At 58.8% G+C, this 14,690-nt stretch overlaps 1 protein-coding gene across 5 annotated transcripts in view; it reads right to left on the bottom strand.

Moving 5' to 3' along the window:
• The window catches only part of NFIC (nuclear factor I C), a 66,491-nt gene extending 57,260 nt beyond the window's left edge, over window positions 1–9,231 (bottom strand). For 4 of the 5 annotated variants that reach the window (XM_030845490.2, XM_030845488.2, XM_030845496.2 and 1 more), the window contains exon 1: window positions 2,726–2,851. In XM_030845490.2, coding sequence (XP_030701350.1) covers window positions 2,726–2,755 — 30 coding nt within the window. In that variant the 5' untranslated portion in view covers window positions 2,756–2,851. Of the gene's footprint in view, window positions 1–2,725; window positions 2,852–9,096 lie in introns of those variants that run through there. The other variant, XM_030845492.2, reaches the window with a different exon arrangement.
• Window positions 9,232–14,690: the final 5,459 nt, after the last annotated feature.

The following is a 14,690-nucleotide window of genomic DNA, read 5'->3' as shown; positions in this document are numbered from 1 at the left end:
ACTGCCGTGGCTGCAGCCCAGGCCCAGCCTGCGGCCCCGGGGAATCCTGGGCACTGCAGCCAAGAGGGATTTGGCCCCAAACCCGGAATAACTAACGTGGCGGTGGAGGCGGGAGGGAGGGAGGCCCAGAGCGGGGCAAGCGCGGGGAGGCCGGCCTTCCCGGCGGCAGGATTTATGGAAGTAACGGCTGCCCCACACAGTTCCTCTTCAGAGTAAAAGTGAAAAGCACTTGAGTCACCACTGAAACAGGGACGGGGCTCCCAGAATCCTCCAGGGCCACCCGGGCCGCGGCTGCCACCCCCTCAGTGGGCAGGACCCCGGGGGCACAGGGCGGGCTGGCACGGGAGCAGCCCACCCGCCCCCCCCCTTCACACGCCCCGAGCCGGTCTCGGCTCAGGATCCGGGTCGGATCGGCTAAAAGGGAGCTATTTTAGGATGGGCTCAGGTTGTAAAATTAGTCAAGGGGGGAGATGGAGGCCCAGAGATGGAGAGACAGGGAGAGCCAGAGATGGAGAGGGAGCGAGACAAGGAGAGGGAGAGACGCAGACAGAGAGGAATGGGTAGGGCGCGATGAGGCAGCCAGGAGTGGGGGTCCTGCGTGGGTAGTCTGGGTCCTTCCGGGTTCCCCAGCTGGAGACCACAGACCAGGCTGGGCCTGCAAGCAGCTGTGAGGATTACACCGAGGGAGTCCTGGGAGGGGGACCTGGGTTCCCCTCCAGGGTGGGGGCACCCATGGGAGAAAAAGCAGAGGAGGGGGAGCCCCCTGCGCTTGGGCCACCCCATCCCCACCCTGGCCTGGGAGCTCCCTGGTCCTCTCTCTGCCTGTCTCTGTCTCCTGGTCGCCCTGTCCCTTGCACACAGCAACCTCAGGTATTTTTTATTGTCACGTTTCCACCAAGAGCCCGCCTGGCTGACCCTTGCCCTGCGCCCCAGGGAAAGCCGGGGAGCGCAACACCAGCTCTGGTTCTCACTGCCACCCACTCTGGGCAACGTGGACGGAGCCTGTCTCCCGAGGAGTCCTGATGGGGGAATTCCAGGGCCCAGTGACAATAGGCTGCCGTCCAACCTCCTCGCCTGGAATAGCCTCCCTGGGCTCAGCCCCCTCGGGCGGCTCTGGGAGCGAGCGCGAGGAAAGGGTGGAGGAGGCGGGGGCACCCCGGGGCCACCCAGGCCACCCCCTGAGCCCAGAGACTGGGAGGCCCAAGGTCACCGGGCAACCCTGACCAGGACCCTCGTGGCCCTTGGGGAGCTTCGGGCGACAAGAGGCAGAGGGGGGCCAGTGATGACTGCGTCGGGGGACCCCCAAAGTTGCTCTGGAGGGGAAGGAAGGTCTGGAGAGGGGCAGGGACGTGCCCAAGGTCACCCCGGGGTTGATGGGTAGGCCAGGCCCTGAGACCCCCTAAGCACCACCCCTGACATTCCCCATGGGGAGCCAGAAACTGGAGGAGCTGGAGGGGGCGGGTGAGAGGGAACCTGCCCTGAGTGAGGGGCACCCTCGGATCATGAATGGGGGACCCCCATTGCAGACTGGCATCCACGTGTTCTCTGTACCGCGGTCCTCAGGACACTCAGCCCCCGGCTTGACTCCCACCTCCCTGTGCCCCACACTTCACAGCTTGGAGGCCACACTGCCCCTCTCCGAAACCTGCCTTAGCTCCGTGTCACTTCAGGGGAAACTGAGGCCGGGACCCCAATGGCCTAAGGACACACAAAGACCCAGGGTGGGGGTAGAGCTGGAGGGTGGAACCAGTAGACCTGGGAGGGTGCCCCCCCTCCCTGCCATGGAGCTGGGGGAGGAAGGGGTCCCCCAGGGGCGACCCGGGACAGGGGCAGTCGCCCCCTTCCCACACATCCCCTGGGTCATTGCACAAGGGCCGAGCCCCGGGCAGTCTGGGAGCTCGGCCAGGGGTGAGAGGCAGCGGGCGGGGGCAGGGGCAGGTGCCGGGCTGGCGAGGGCGTCCGCAGCGCCGCAGTGCCCGGACCAGACCCCGGAACGCCAGGCCTCCCGGCTCCTCCCGGCGGCGGTGGCTCAATAACTCACAATCGATGCGGCGAAAATATGGGGATGGGGTTGAGGGACAGGGGGAGGGGGGGAGAGGAAGACCGAGCCGGGACGTCGGGGCCCCCCTCCCCCCACTGCTGGCGCCTCCAACTTTGCGGGCCCCCTCCCCCTCCGCGCACACGTGGGCCAATAATGGGGGGAAAGGCTGTCCAGGGCCTGGGTGGCGGCACACAAGCTTGGGGGGGGGGGGGTCCGGAGAACGCATCAGAGGGGTCCTCGTCTCAAGAGTCCCCGGGCATCCAGGGTCCAACCAGGACTCCCTCGATTCCTCCTAGGGGCAGGCCTGGGTCGAGGCCTGGGGCTCGCGCAGAGCCCCACCTTTGGCCTTCTCCCGGGCGCCCCCCGACCTTCCCGGCTGGGGTGGGGGAGCGCGTCCTGCGTCCGGGGAGGGCGAGGCTGTAGGGCGAGCCAGGGGGAGAGGTCGCGGGGGGCGGGGCGGGAGTCCCCGGTAAGGGTCCCGGGTGGGGGGGAGGTGTCCCCGGCCCAAACCAACCCCCCACCGGACCCCGGCCGGCGGCGGGGGCATCCGGGCCGCGGCGGCGGGAGGGACGCGCGCCTTTTTCGTCCCGCCTCCTCGGGCTTCCAAACTCCGGGGCCGGGCTGCGGGGGACGCGGGGCCGGGGCACAGTGGGGCGCGGGCCGGGGGCCGGGCGGGGGGCGTACCTGGGTCAGGCAGAGCGGGGACGAATACATCCCGGGCGCGGCGGGAGGCGCAGGGCCGGCCGGAGCGGGCGCGCTGAACTTACTGAGTCATTTTTCCAAACCCCCCCCCCCCGCGGCCGCGGCCGGCGCGCTCCTCGCCGCCTCCTCCCTCGGTCTCCCTCCCTCCTCCCTCCCGCGCTCTCCCTCCCTCCTGCGCCCGACTCCCTCTCTCTCTCCTTCTCTCTGTCTCTCTCTCCTTTCCTGTCCCCCCCCACCTCCTCCTCTGTCTCTGTCTCTCTCTGTGTCTCTGTCTCTCCTCCCTCTGGCAACCTCCTCTCTCCCTCCCCCAATTTCTCTCCCCTCCCACCCCGAACCTCCCACTTCTCAACATCCAACTTTCAAAGAAACGAGGGAAAAAAGAGCGCGAGCGAGGAACGAAAGTCGCTCCCCCTCTCCATGCCTCCTGAACCCCCATCGTTGCTTATTATTACGAATTTCCAGCCGCCCTGGGCCGGGCCACCGGACGGGGACCCACGGGCCAACGCACACCCCGACCACAGCGGGTCCCCCTGGACCGCCAGCCCGAGTCGAGTGGGCAGGGGGTGGGTGGCTGCAGGACATTTGGGGTCCATAGGTGGACTCTGAAGACCCCCCCCCCAACCCGCCCCGAGCGAGCCGGGAAGTTGGAGAAAGGAGCGGGGTGGGGGTGGGGGGGTTGGGAAAGAACGAAGAAGTGACGTGTGCAGAGGCCCGGCGCGAGCGCGCCTCTTTCCCCTTAAAGATGTACAACCCGGGGTGCTCGGCGGGAGAAGGGGTCCCACGGCATCCTCTCCCCCTGCTCCTCCCGAGAGCCAGACAGGGGCTGCAGTTCCCAGGCAGAGGAGCTTGGCTACAACTGCCCTTCCGTGGCCAGAAGGGCCTCAACCAACAGGGGAGTCTCCAGAAATCTGCTGTCACCTCCTCAGCCAGCATCAAAGGGGAACTGGGAGTTGGGGGGTCTTCAGCCTCCCCCATATGTCGCCCCCGTACCCCAGGAGTAAGGTGTCCAGGCAGTACCTCAGGCTGGCCAGATAACACCTCGCAGCCTCTTCCCGAGTGTCTGGTAATTCCTACTGCCTACCCCCGCAGTGTGCCCATTTCATGGATCCAGAAACTGAGGCATGCGGAGTGGCTTGGAGCCCGGCTACCTGGCCCCAGGGCCCACACTCTGCAAGCTTGGTTGTTCTCCCTCTGGAATAGATGGGCACAGAGCTGCCGCTGACAACTAGCCTCCCCCCTCCCCCAGTTCACTCCAAGAATCCTCCCAGGCTCGCTCAGAGGCCTCGGGCCACCTAGCAGACCAGCATGCTCCCCCATTGGTGTCCTCCCCTGTGAAGTGGACGAACAGTGCCCACCCCATGCGGTTGATCAGCATAAGAATACTGGCACTTAGCAGCGCCTTGACCTTCCGTCAAATATGCACAGAGACATTCTTAGAAAGCTTGGCCATTTTGCCCCGTGTGTCCCGAGTACAAATGATAACCTCTCGCCAACTTCGGGCAGCTGCCCCATGCCCAGGGGCATGGAAGACGCCAGCAACTCTGTTATTCTCCCGTGTTACAGGGGAGGAAACCGACGCCCCAGGAACGGATGCTACTGACCTGGGGCCCTGGAGCTGGACCAGAAGTGAGCAGGATTCATACAGGACACATATGCCCTCCGTCCCACCGGCTCCCCCTGCACGTGGGTGACGGTCATTCAAAAGCACTTCACAAATGGTTTTTTTAAAAAAACCCACTGTGCAGCCATGGGGGGGCATTTAAACCCCAGAAAGAAAGGGAGAGGCAGGTGTCTAGGAATCCAAATGCCGACGTAACATAAAGCAATATTTTATTATTTAAAAAGACGCCATCAACACCTGGAGGGCAGAATCCCCAATTCACAGACATTTCCAAGTACACGTTGGCTTCGGAGCATTCTCCCAGGTGGCAGTGACCCCCAGACTGCCCCCACGCCTGCCCCACGGGCAGCCTTCCCAAGGCAGTTTAGGTTACTCTGGAAGGCACAGTTTGGAGACCACAGACTCTCTCTCTCTTTCTCTCTCTCTCTCTCTGAACCTCAGTTTCCACATCTGTAAAATGGCAACAATAGACGCATCTCGCATTTTGGAAGTCTGGGCAGATGGGAATCCTTAAGATAACGTGTGGGAAGACTGAGTTACTATATTAGTGGTGGCAGGTGCCAGTTCACAAACATCAGTGAAGCGTTACATATATATATATATATATATATATATATATATATATATATATAAAATCCAGTTCAACAGGAGCGGTCCCTACAGTGTACACAGTAGGTCCAAAGCAGGCCAGTTGCAGTGCAGGGTTGCAGCTTGGGTCTATGTCTTCTCCCTCCAGGAGCTAAAACTCCCTGTGCCTCAGCTTCCCGCTCTGTGAAATGGGACGATAATAGTTTCTACCCCTCTGGGCTGTTGTGGGTAAACCAGCCAGTGTTTGGACCGCACCTAGTGTTTTCTAAACAAAGCAATTGCTGGATTGGACCTGTGTGTATCACATCCCAGAAAGGGGCCGCATGATTTAGCTCCTGACACTTTGGCGCACAGTCTAGCTCATTTCAGTTTAAAAATGCACTCTCCCCATCACTCACTCTTAGGCTCCGATACGGACTGTATCTGGGACTGTCCCAGATACGGACGCATGAGGGTTGACTGTCACCCTGTAACACTAATGCCAACAATTTGGAGCCAGCCACCGTGTCCATCTGTGGGGACCAGTTCAGCAGTGCCACCCGGGGGCACAGGCTAGAATACTACGGAGCTCCACAAAAGAACAAGGGACCCCCACGTGGAGACGCCTCCAAGAAACGCGCAGGGGAAAGCATGCTGCAGCGCAGGACTCCTCCCCCCTCAGCATTATGGACCATCCCTGGTGGGGCCGTCTTGGGCACTGTGGGGTGGAGCAGCATCCCTGGCCCCCACCCCCTGGGTGCCAGGAGCCCCCCAGTGTGACAACCACAGGTGTCCGCGGACATTACTCAGTATCCCCTGGGACAGAACCACCCCAGTTAAGAACCATTGCTGTAGACTCAGCAAGTGGACTCAAGATCTCATTTGGGATTTTTTGAAGAAGAATATACATATATCCTTTATAAGAATATATGTGTGTCCTTTATGAGAATGTGTATCTGTGACATGTGGAGTTGCTCAGACAAAGCCGGATGAAATAGCGCTTTTCTGGAGTAGGGGTCCCAGCGGGGTGGGGTGATGAGGAAGGTCTGATTTTTACTCTGGGTACTTCTGCATCCTCTTTAGATGTTCATGAGTCGCTCATGTTATTAAAAAGCAAACTTAAAACATGTGAGTGGAATTCACAGCAGCACTTTCAAAAGTGAGAGCAGCTCAGGGAGGGATGATCAAAGCCTGAGACCACCAGGGAACTCCACAGCGGCGCCGTACCCAGCGAATAGAGGACACAGCCAGGGGGCCAGGACCTGTGAAAGCACGGCTGACATTGCCACCCCTCCCGCAACCTTGTGGGGCATCCTGTGTGTTCCCATTTTACAGACGAGAAATTGAGCCTCCAGAAGGGGATGTTAAGGTCCTCTGCCTTGAGAAGTAACGGGGTATGACGTATGGGCTGGTCCAGGCACAACACAGAGACACACACACACAACATGCCACAAAGAGACACAAAGACACACAGAAACACACCACACGGAGACACACACATTCTCACACGTCACACAGACTCCAGCAGATACAGACACCCAGACCCGAGGGGACACACACAGACTCATGCAGACTCCCACAGAGACACACAGACCCACACGAGGTCATGCACAGCCCAAACACAACACATGTGCAACCAGCCACAATAACACACACGCCAGAACACAAGTATACACTTACAAGCACACGAACCCATGGACAGAACCCCTCCCACTATTTATACACTGGCACACACACACACACACCCGGTGACACACAGCACCCGCATTCCTGCTCCCCCCTCATGGTTGTCCTCCCCCCAAATGCACCCACCGCTGGGGTCTTTGCTCTCCAGATCTTGCAGGGACCTGGTTCGGACGTGGAGGTGGGAGGAGGGCGCGATGGGCTTGGCTCCTCCCCCTCCCACAAACGCAGGTGCCTGTTTACGAGTGTCTGCGTGCCTCTGTGTGTGGTTGTGTGTGCACCTGTGTGGGGGCAGAATTCTGTACACGTGTGGCTGTGAACAGATAGCTGTAAGAGCGTGTCAGGAGCGTGTGCTGCTGACTGTGCACCAGGTGACAGGTGGGGATGGAGGCCAGTGTGGTGGAGGGCAGTGCCCGGGTGTGGGGTGGGGGAGCACTGCGTCTGAGCACTGGCGGTGGGTGTAGGGCAGGGTGAGCACGGGGAACGGCGGGGCGTGAGGATGGGTGATCTTACCTGAGCGGGGATCCCTGAGTGTTGCGTATGGATGCACCCCTGTGTCAACGTGGGACCCCTTTTCTCCTCTTCCCAAACAGCCCCCCAAAAGGGAATGCAGGTTCAAAGTTGAAAGCAGAGACTCCCACCTGGCCTTGGGGCTTTTATATTTAGAAAATTATATAAAGCGCCCTGGGGTGGGGATGGGGGCGCGACGGGGATTCCCCTGGAGGGGAGAAAACAACCCTGTGTGCCCGCCAGGGGTTTGGCCCGGTCCCGGGCAAGCGCTGGGAGGTAGGGCTGGGAGCGCGTCTCCCTGCCCATCCGGGCGAGGGGGTCTCCTTGGCTACCCCCCTGGTCCAGACTTAACCCACGCGCTTCGGTAACCATCCATCCCTCGAGACCTCCTCTGGGGGGGAGGGGGGACACCCCGCCGCCCCGCCCCCCTCTGGGCCACGCGCACGCGCAGCCCCTGGCGGGAGACATCGGCGCCGAGTGATCGCGTCCCGGCGCCACCTCGCGCCCGAACCTCAAGCTGGGACCACCTGGGGCCGTGCAGATAGGGGACCCTGAGGCAGGGGTAATTGGAGCGGACGGGGTAGGGAGTGAGAGGAGAGGACAGAGATTTGGCGAGGTGGAGGAAGCACCCGTTCCCCATCCGGCAGCCCGGGTTACAGGAGAAAAGGAAATGGGCGGGGAGGGGGGGGAGAGTGTAGACCCATCCCCAGTAATAGTCACTCAGCGCGTCAAACGCACACAGCGACACCCAACTGTCCCCTGAGACGCAGCCACGCAACATAGTTCCCCACTCACTGGCAATCCCCTAACCTCCACACACTCATACGTGGACACCCCCATGGTCATCCAGGGACATCACGTCCCCCGGGACATCCAACTCAGCCACACGGCTTCACAACACCGCCCCACGGGGACCCGTGGCACAGTCGCCCAGTTACCCTAACACACACACACACACACTGTCCCATAGCCGCACAATGCTCTAACAACACGCAACACAACACACACACACACAGCCACGTGGATGTGCAGACACACAGATACATAAAGGAGAGGACCCCACGCCCGGGGACCCACGGACCCACGGACAGGCATGGGACCACCTAGCTGCACAGACCCGCGAATGCACCCCCGGATTCCCGTGCTGACTCGTTTGAGAGCACAGGGGCCTCCAAACGCACCCCTCGAGTGAAGATGCCACTGACACCGGCGGACCGGACACCGTAACCCTCAAGTGCAGCTACCGGCGCTCGCGGGCCTGGGGCGCGCCCGGCGTAGACCCGGTGACCCCTCCCGGCTGGGACCGCGGCGGGGCTGGGGTCGGCCGAGGGGCGGGGCTCAGGCGGCGCTAGGGCCGGCCGGGTGGCTGCCCCTGCGCGGCGCCGAGAGCGGCCGCCCTCCCGGCTCCAAGTTCAAGGCGCCCGGCGGCGGCCGCTGCGCGCTCTCCGCCCCTCTCCGCAGCGGCCATTTTCCGCTAGCTGGCGCGCCGCGCTCGCCCGGCCGGGGCAGCCCGCGGGGGCCGCCGCGACCCCCGCCCCGCACGGCCCCCTCGGGCGCCCCCTCACTGGGCCCGGCTTCCCAGCCGGCTGCGCGCTTGGGGGTCTTGCGCCCGGAGCCGCGCCCTCCCGCCTACCTTCTCCCGCCGGGCCAGGGAGGGGGCGGAGGCCTGGCCTGTGGGGGACCCTCTCCCGGGAGCCCCGCCCTCCCCTCCAACTCCTTGGTGCCCGCGAGGGGCCCCCCACTTGGGGTCCCCCGCTGCGCCCCGCGCGCCAGCTCCGCCCCCAGCCGCGGGGGTGTTGGGTTGGCGGGCGGGGGTCCCGGGGCGGCGGGTGTGTGTGGGGTCCCCGCATCGAGCCCCTCCCCCGGGCGGCCCCCGCCCCCTGCCCCCCCAGACCTCTCAACTTTCGCCCGGAGCCCACGCACCACCCCAAAAACTCCCCGGGCGAAAACGAAAGTGGGGGCGGCGACGTACCATGGCGCTGCTGCGAGGAGGCAAGGCCGGCGCCGGAGCGAGCGCGCTCGGTCCCCGGCGAGGGGGGGGCCGGAGGCGGCGGGAGGAGGCGGCGAGGGAGGGCGCGCGGGGGAGGGAGCGAGCGCGCGAGGGAGGGGGCGCGCCGTGCCCGCCCCCCCGGCCCAGGACCCTCCCCTCGGCCCGCCCTCCCCCCGGTCCCGCGCGCCGCCCGCGCCTCAGGCCGCTCCGCGCCCCGGCCCCGGCTCTGGCGGCTCTGGCTGCGGCTCCATCCCCGGCCGGGCCCGCGCGAGGGGAGGCCAGGCGAACGGCCGCGGCGGCGGGTCGTGGGGCCCGGGTCGGGCTCGCTGCGGAGGGAGCGGATCCACCTTCACGGCGCGCGCGCGCTCTCACACACACACACACACACACACACACACACACACACACGCAGACAGCTGGGGACACTCGCGGCCCGGGCCTCCTCGACTCCGACACCGACACAGAACACACACCGACGCGCCTGCGGCGTGTTACAGGCACACACAGTCTGCGGGTGTCACCTAGATACACCGGGGCCCACGCTCACAGCCGATGCGGTTCTTGGACGCACACCTCCTGCAGGATGCCACGAACAGACTCACACTCACAACCTGCGGTGTCACCCAGACAGACACACGGGGACCCACATGCTCACAGCCTTTGGGGTGTCACCCAGACACCCACAGCCTCCACGCTGTCACAAACACAGACTCACAGCCAGCAGGGTGTCACTCAGACAAGCACACAGATTGACAATCGTAGAAAGATATTTCAGACCGCGGGCTGAGCCACACGCCGACCCCCCCAGGACCCCTCCCCCAGGCCATCGCAGCAGCCACCCTTGCCCCTGAGTGCAGGTGTCCCGGATACACAGACACAAACACGCACAGCGGGGAGACGGGACAGATGGGGACACAGACAGAGACTAGGACACTGAGGGTGACAGACCTTGGGGGCAGGGGTTCCCTGGGGGTCCCGCAGGGGCTCCAGGCGGGGCGGGGGGCGGGGAGCGCGCGCGGCGGCTCGGTAGGTGTGGGGGGGAGCGGGCGCCCCCACCCCGGGTCGAGATTAAGGGAGAAGCCTCCGCAGCGGGGGGAGGGGCCGGGCCGTGGAGGGTCAGCGCCCCCGCCCCTGCTGCGCGGGCTGCTGCGGGCTGGGAAGCCGTGCCGCAGCGCCCCCGCCCCCCACCACGCGCTCTCCCGCAGTCCCCCCTCCTCCGGCAGCCGCAGAGTAGGCACCGCCCCCTTCTCCCCGCCCCCTCTCAGGCTCTGCGTCTGGCGCAACTGGGGGACGACGGGAGGGGGCTCGCCGCGACCTGGTGGGGTGGAGGAGGTTCTGCTGCCGTCCTTCTGTCTGGGTTTCCCCCTGCCTGCGACCTCACTTCCCCCCAACTGGGGCTCCAGTATTCAGGGACCCCTTTGGGGAGGTGGTTCTCAGCTTCCCCAGGGAGGACGCCAGGGTTTCGGGCGGGGGCAGGCAGCACCCCGGGAACAGAATCAGGCCCTGGCCCGCCCTTCTGGAGCCATGGCTGACTCTGGGGTCTTCTGGAAGTTAATTCTGTGCGTTGTTGGGCGCCCCGGGGGCCGGAAAATCTCAGGCAAACGGTGGTTCACAGCAGCTCTGCCTACATAGTAGGTGTTCAGTATGTAGCCAATATCTCAGGCGTCCAGGGAGCGTTCGCTCTGGGACGCTGAGCTTTTCCGACTTCATCTGAACATTCCTTTCCCCATTTTTAAGAAGAGAAAAGTGAGGCCAAGAGAGGGGGAGCTCCTCAACCAGCACGTCAGAAGCCCAAGGATCCTAATCCTGACGGCTCTTCCAGGGTGCTTTGCAGGTGAGGGGGTGAGGTTCTGGAGGTGGCCTCCCCTCTCACAAACCTGAAGCCCAAAGGAGCCAGGGTGGATATACCGACTCTGGCTCCGGAGAAGAAAGGGTCAAGAGGATAGAGACCCCCTGCTCTCAGCTCGACTCTAATCTGCCTCTGTTAATCCCCAGCTTGAACCCTCAGCTCCTCCCCTACCTCAGGGAATTAGGTACCTGGGAGGAGAGGCGAGGAGGGGGGGTGGACTGATGTCAGCCAGGCAGGGATTCGGGTCCAGATGGCAGTAGTAGGGGCACAGAAGCTGTCCCCCACCCATCATTTTCCCCACAAGGCCACCCCTGGGCCTGCAGGCATAGAGTTAAATGCTTTACACGAGGCTATGCACTTACCCTCACAGCAGCCCCATGAGGTGGGTGGTGCTATCACCTTTTTTTTTTTTAATTTTTATTGGCACGTAGTTGATGGCTATTACCTTTGTATCCCCATTTCACAGATGAGGAAACTGAGGCTCAGATTGGTTTAGACTCTTGCCCAATTTTACCCAGTCGGTAAGTGATGATTGATGGTCCGGAGGACACTTTCCTGACAGTGAACCTCCTGATTTTGGCTTCTTTTGCGAGAGTCTCCCAAATTACCAAGTCCTGGTTCCTTTTTGCTTAACAGTTCTTCCCTCTATCTATCTCTTTCCTCTCACATTTTGCTATAAGCAGCGAGAAGAAATGGGGCTGCACCTTCGACACTTGACTGGAAAGTCCCCTCTGCTAAATATCCAAGTTCATCACTTACAAGTTCTGCTTTCTGTATAACTATAGGACACAACTCTGCTAAGTTACTGCCACTGTATATAAAAGATCCCCTTTCTTCCAGATGTGTTGGCTTACATTGCTTCCACCCTAGAACATTCCCAAAAGACAGACTGATTAGTAAACACATAAAAAATGTCCAGGCTTACATAGACCAAAGAAAGGATAATGAACGATGAGAACCTACCATGCTTTGGCACCCATCAAAATCAGTAAAGATTTCTAAGTTGATAAAACCCAGTGCTGGTGAGGATGTGATAAAAACGGGCGTTTTCCTAAATAGCCTGGAGGTAAATGTGTATATGAACTGGGAAGGCAGTTTGGCAGGCATGGCAGAGGCCTAAGCCAAATTCAAACCTTATGGTCCAATTTCCAGGAGTCTATCCTGAACTTGGGAAAAGGTATGTATGCCCCTCATCGCCATAGACTTGTGACAATTGCTATAAGTCAGTGTTTCTCAGCCTTTTTTCATTATCCCCCCGACTTGTTTTAGACTTTTTTTTCCTAATCATCCCTTATGAAATTTTAATACCCAGATACACTGAATATTTGTTTATATACTGTATGTATATCTGCGTTTTGTACATTAAAAGAGTAAGATTTTTTTTCACCCCCCCAAGAACTTATTTTTGTCCCTGCTGAGAATGCATGCTATAAATAATGGTATAGCCTTCTGATGGGATGATACAATCCTTTGAAAAGAAGTTTCAGGGCTTCCCTTGGTGGCGCAGTGGTTGGGAATCTGCCTGCCAATGCAGGGGACACAGGTTCGAGCCCTGGTCCGGGAAGATCCCACATGCTGCAGAGCAACTGGGCCCGTGAGCCACAAGTGCTGAGCCTGCGCGTCTGGAGCTTGTGCTCCACAACAAGAGAGGCCGTGACAGTGAGAGGCCCGTGCACCACGATGAAGAATGGCCCCCGCTCGCCGCAACTAGAGAAAGCCCTCACACAGAAACGAAGACCCAACACAGCCATAAATAAATAAATAAATAAAAATAAATTTTAAAAAAGAAGTTTCAGTATGAGAAAGGCAGCTACCCCAAAAGAAAGTGTGCAGAAGGCACGCAAACAATGAAACACGGGTGGCCAATAAGTGCATGAAGAGATGTCCAACCTCTTTAAGGATCAAGAAAATGCCTGACAAAGCCACATCAAGGCCCCGTTATCATTGCCCCAAATTGAAAACGTCCAACAATACCAAATGATGGAGAGGCTGTGGGTACACAGGGCTCTTCCACACTGCAACCACTTTGGAAAACAGACTGATATTAATGACAACACTGAACATTCATGTGCCACATAACATAGCCTCTCCTCGCCTAGATACATAGCCACAAGAAACCTTGGCTTTTTGCCCCAGGAAACATGCCACAAAATCGTCATTACTGCACTGTGAAGAAGGCGGGCACCCAGAAACAACCCAAATGTGCTCATTGCTGAGAGAATGGAGAAGTGCATTGTGGGAAATTCATCCAGTGGCATATTAATCAGCAGCCACAGTGGTGTTCTCAGCCACAGGCAAACAGTAAGGATAGACTTAGCAACATTACACGGAGTGGAACAGAAAATCCCCAAATGTTAGACGCAGCGTGAGTCCCTCTTTGTGAATTCAGAGTAACTAAAATGAGACGACATTTGGGGGAAATATATATTTGAGATACAATTATTTTCAAGAAAAGAGAGGATTCAGGAGGATGGTTAACTTTGGGGAGAGGAGCCCAGAAAGTAGGACGGGGAAGAAGCACTTTGAGGTGTGAGTTATTGTGAAAGTTCTGTTTACCCTGGTGGTATTTATTTTGAGGATTTGGGTATTTATTCTATGAGCAAACATTTAAATTTACTAATAAATGGAACAATGATAAGTGCAAGTCGTGAGTCAGACTGGGATTAAACTCATGCCAGCATCTAAATCCCAAATAAACAGCTAAATCACGAACTCAAAATTAGGATGTTCCGGGAACACTGTCAGCTCCATGGCAGGGGAGGGGAGGCTGTCTGTATGGCTCACAGCTGTGTCCCTGGCACTGAGAACAGTGCCTGGTACATAGTAGATGCTCAATACATATTTGTTGAATAAGTGAAAGTCTCCGAGGGACGACGCCTGTTTAAAATCCCATTTTTAAAAAGAATCATATGTGTGTGTATCTTCAGTCTTTATATACATATAAAAATGAATCACATAAAATTTATGTGTACTCAACATGTATTATGTAGCATATATTATGAACACATGTATAATTATTAAATATTATAATTTATATTTGTACATTTTATAATATGTGTATGTGTTACATGTATATTTAAAAGAATCACACACACGCACCAGCGTTCCTCAACCACAGCACTGATATGAGCTCATCTCCAAGATCCGTTATTATGCAGAGGAAAAAAAAAAGAAAACCCAAATCGCTGAATGATAAAGACACGCGTCCAACATTTACATAGGAACATGAAGAAAGCCACACAGATGCCCACACCTGTGCGTAGGTGATATGCTTAGCCCCATTTTTACAGATGTGGGAACTGAGGCCCAGAGACTGACTTACTGACTACCCAAAGTCACTTACGACTCAGCTCTGTCTCTAGCACAAAAGCAGACACAGACAGTAAGTAAACCAATGGGCGTGGTCAAGTGTCAATAACATTCTTTTGTGTCTGGCTTCTTTCACTCAGCATAATTATTTTGCAGCTCATCCACATTGTTCCATGTACCAATAGCTTATGCCTTTTTATCACTGGCTAGTATTCCCTTGTCTGGATGTGTTAACCTTGTATCCGTTCACCTGCTGAGGGACATCTGAGTTGTTTCCAGTTCCGGACTATTACAAATAAAGCTGCTATGAACCTCCGTGCACAAGCCTTCGCATGAACATTTGCTTTTGTTCCTCGTGGTGGTAAACGTCTGGCAGTGGAATGAGTCGTATGCTAAGTGCATTTATGTCAAAGTCTTT

Source organism: Globicephala melas, chromosome 3 (assembly GCF_963455315.2).
Source record: "Globicephala melas chromosome 3, mGloMel1.2, whole genome shotgun sequence".
NCBI lineage: Eukaryota > Metazoa > Chordata > Mammalia > Artiodactyla > Delphinidae > Globicephala > Globicephala melas.
Note: the sequence above shows the minus strand (reverse complement) of the source record. Positions and strands in the feature narration are given on the sequence as shown.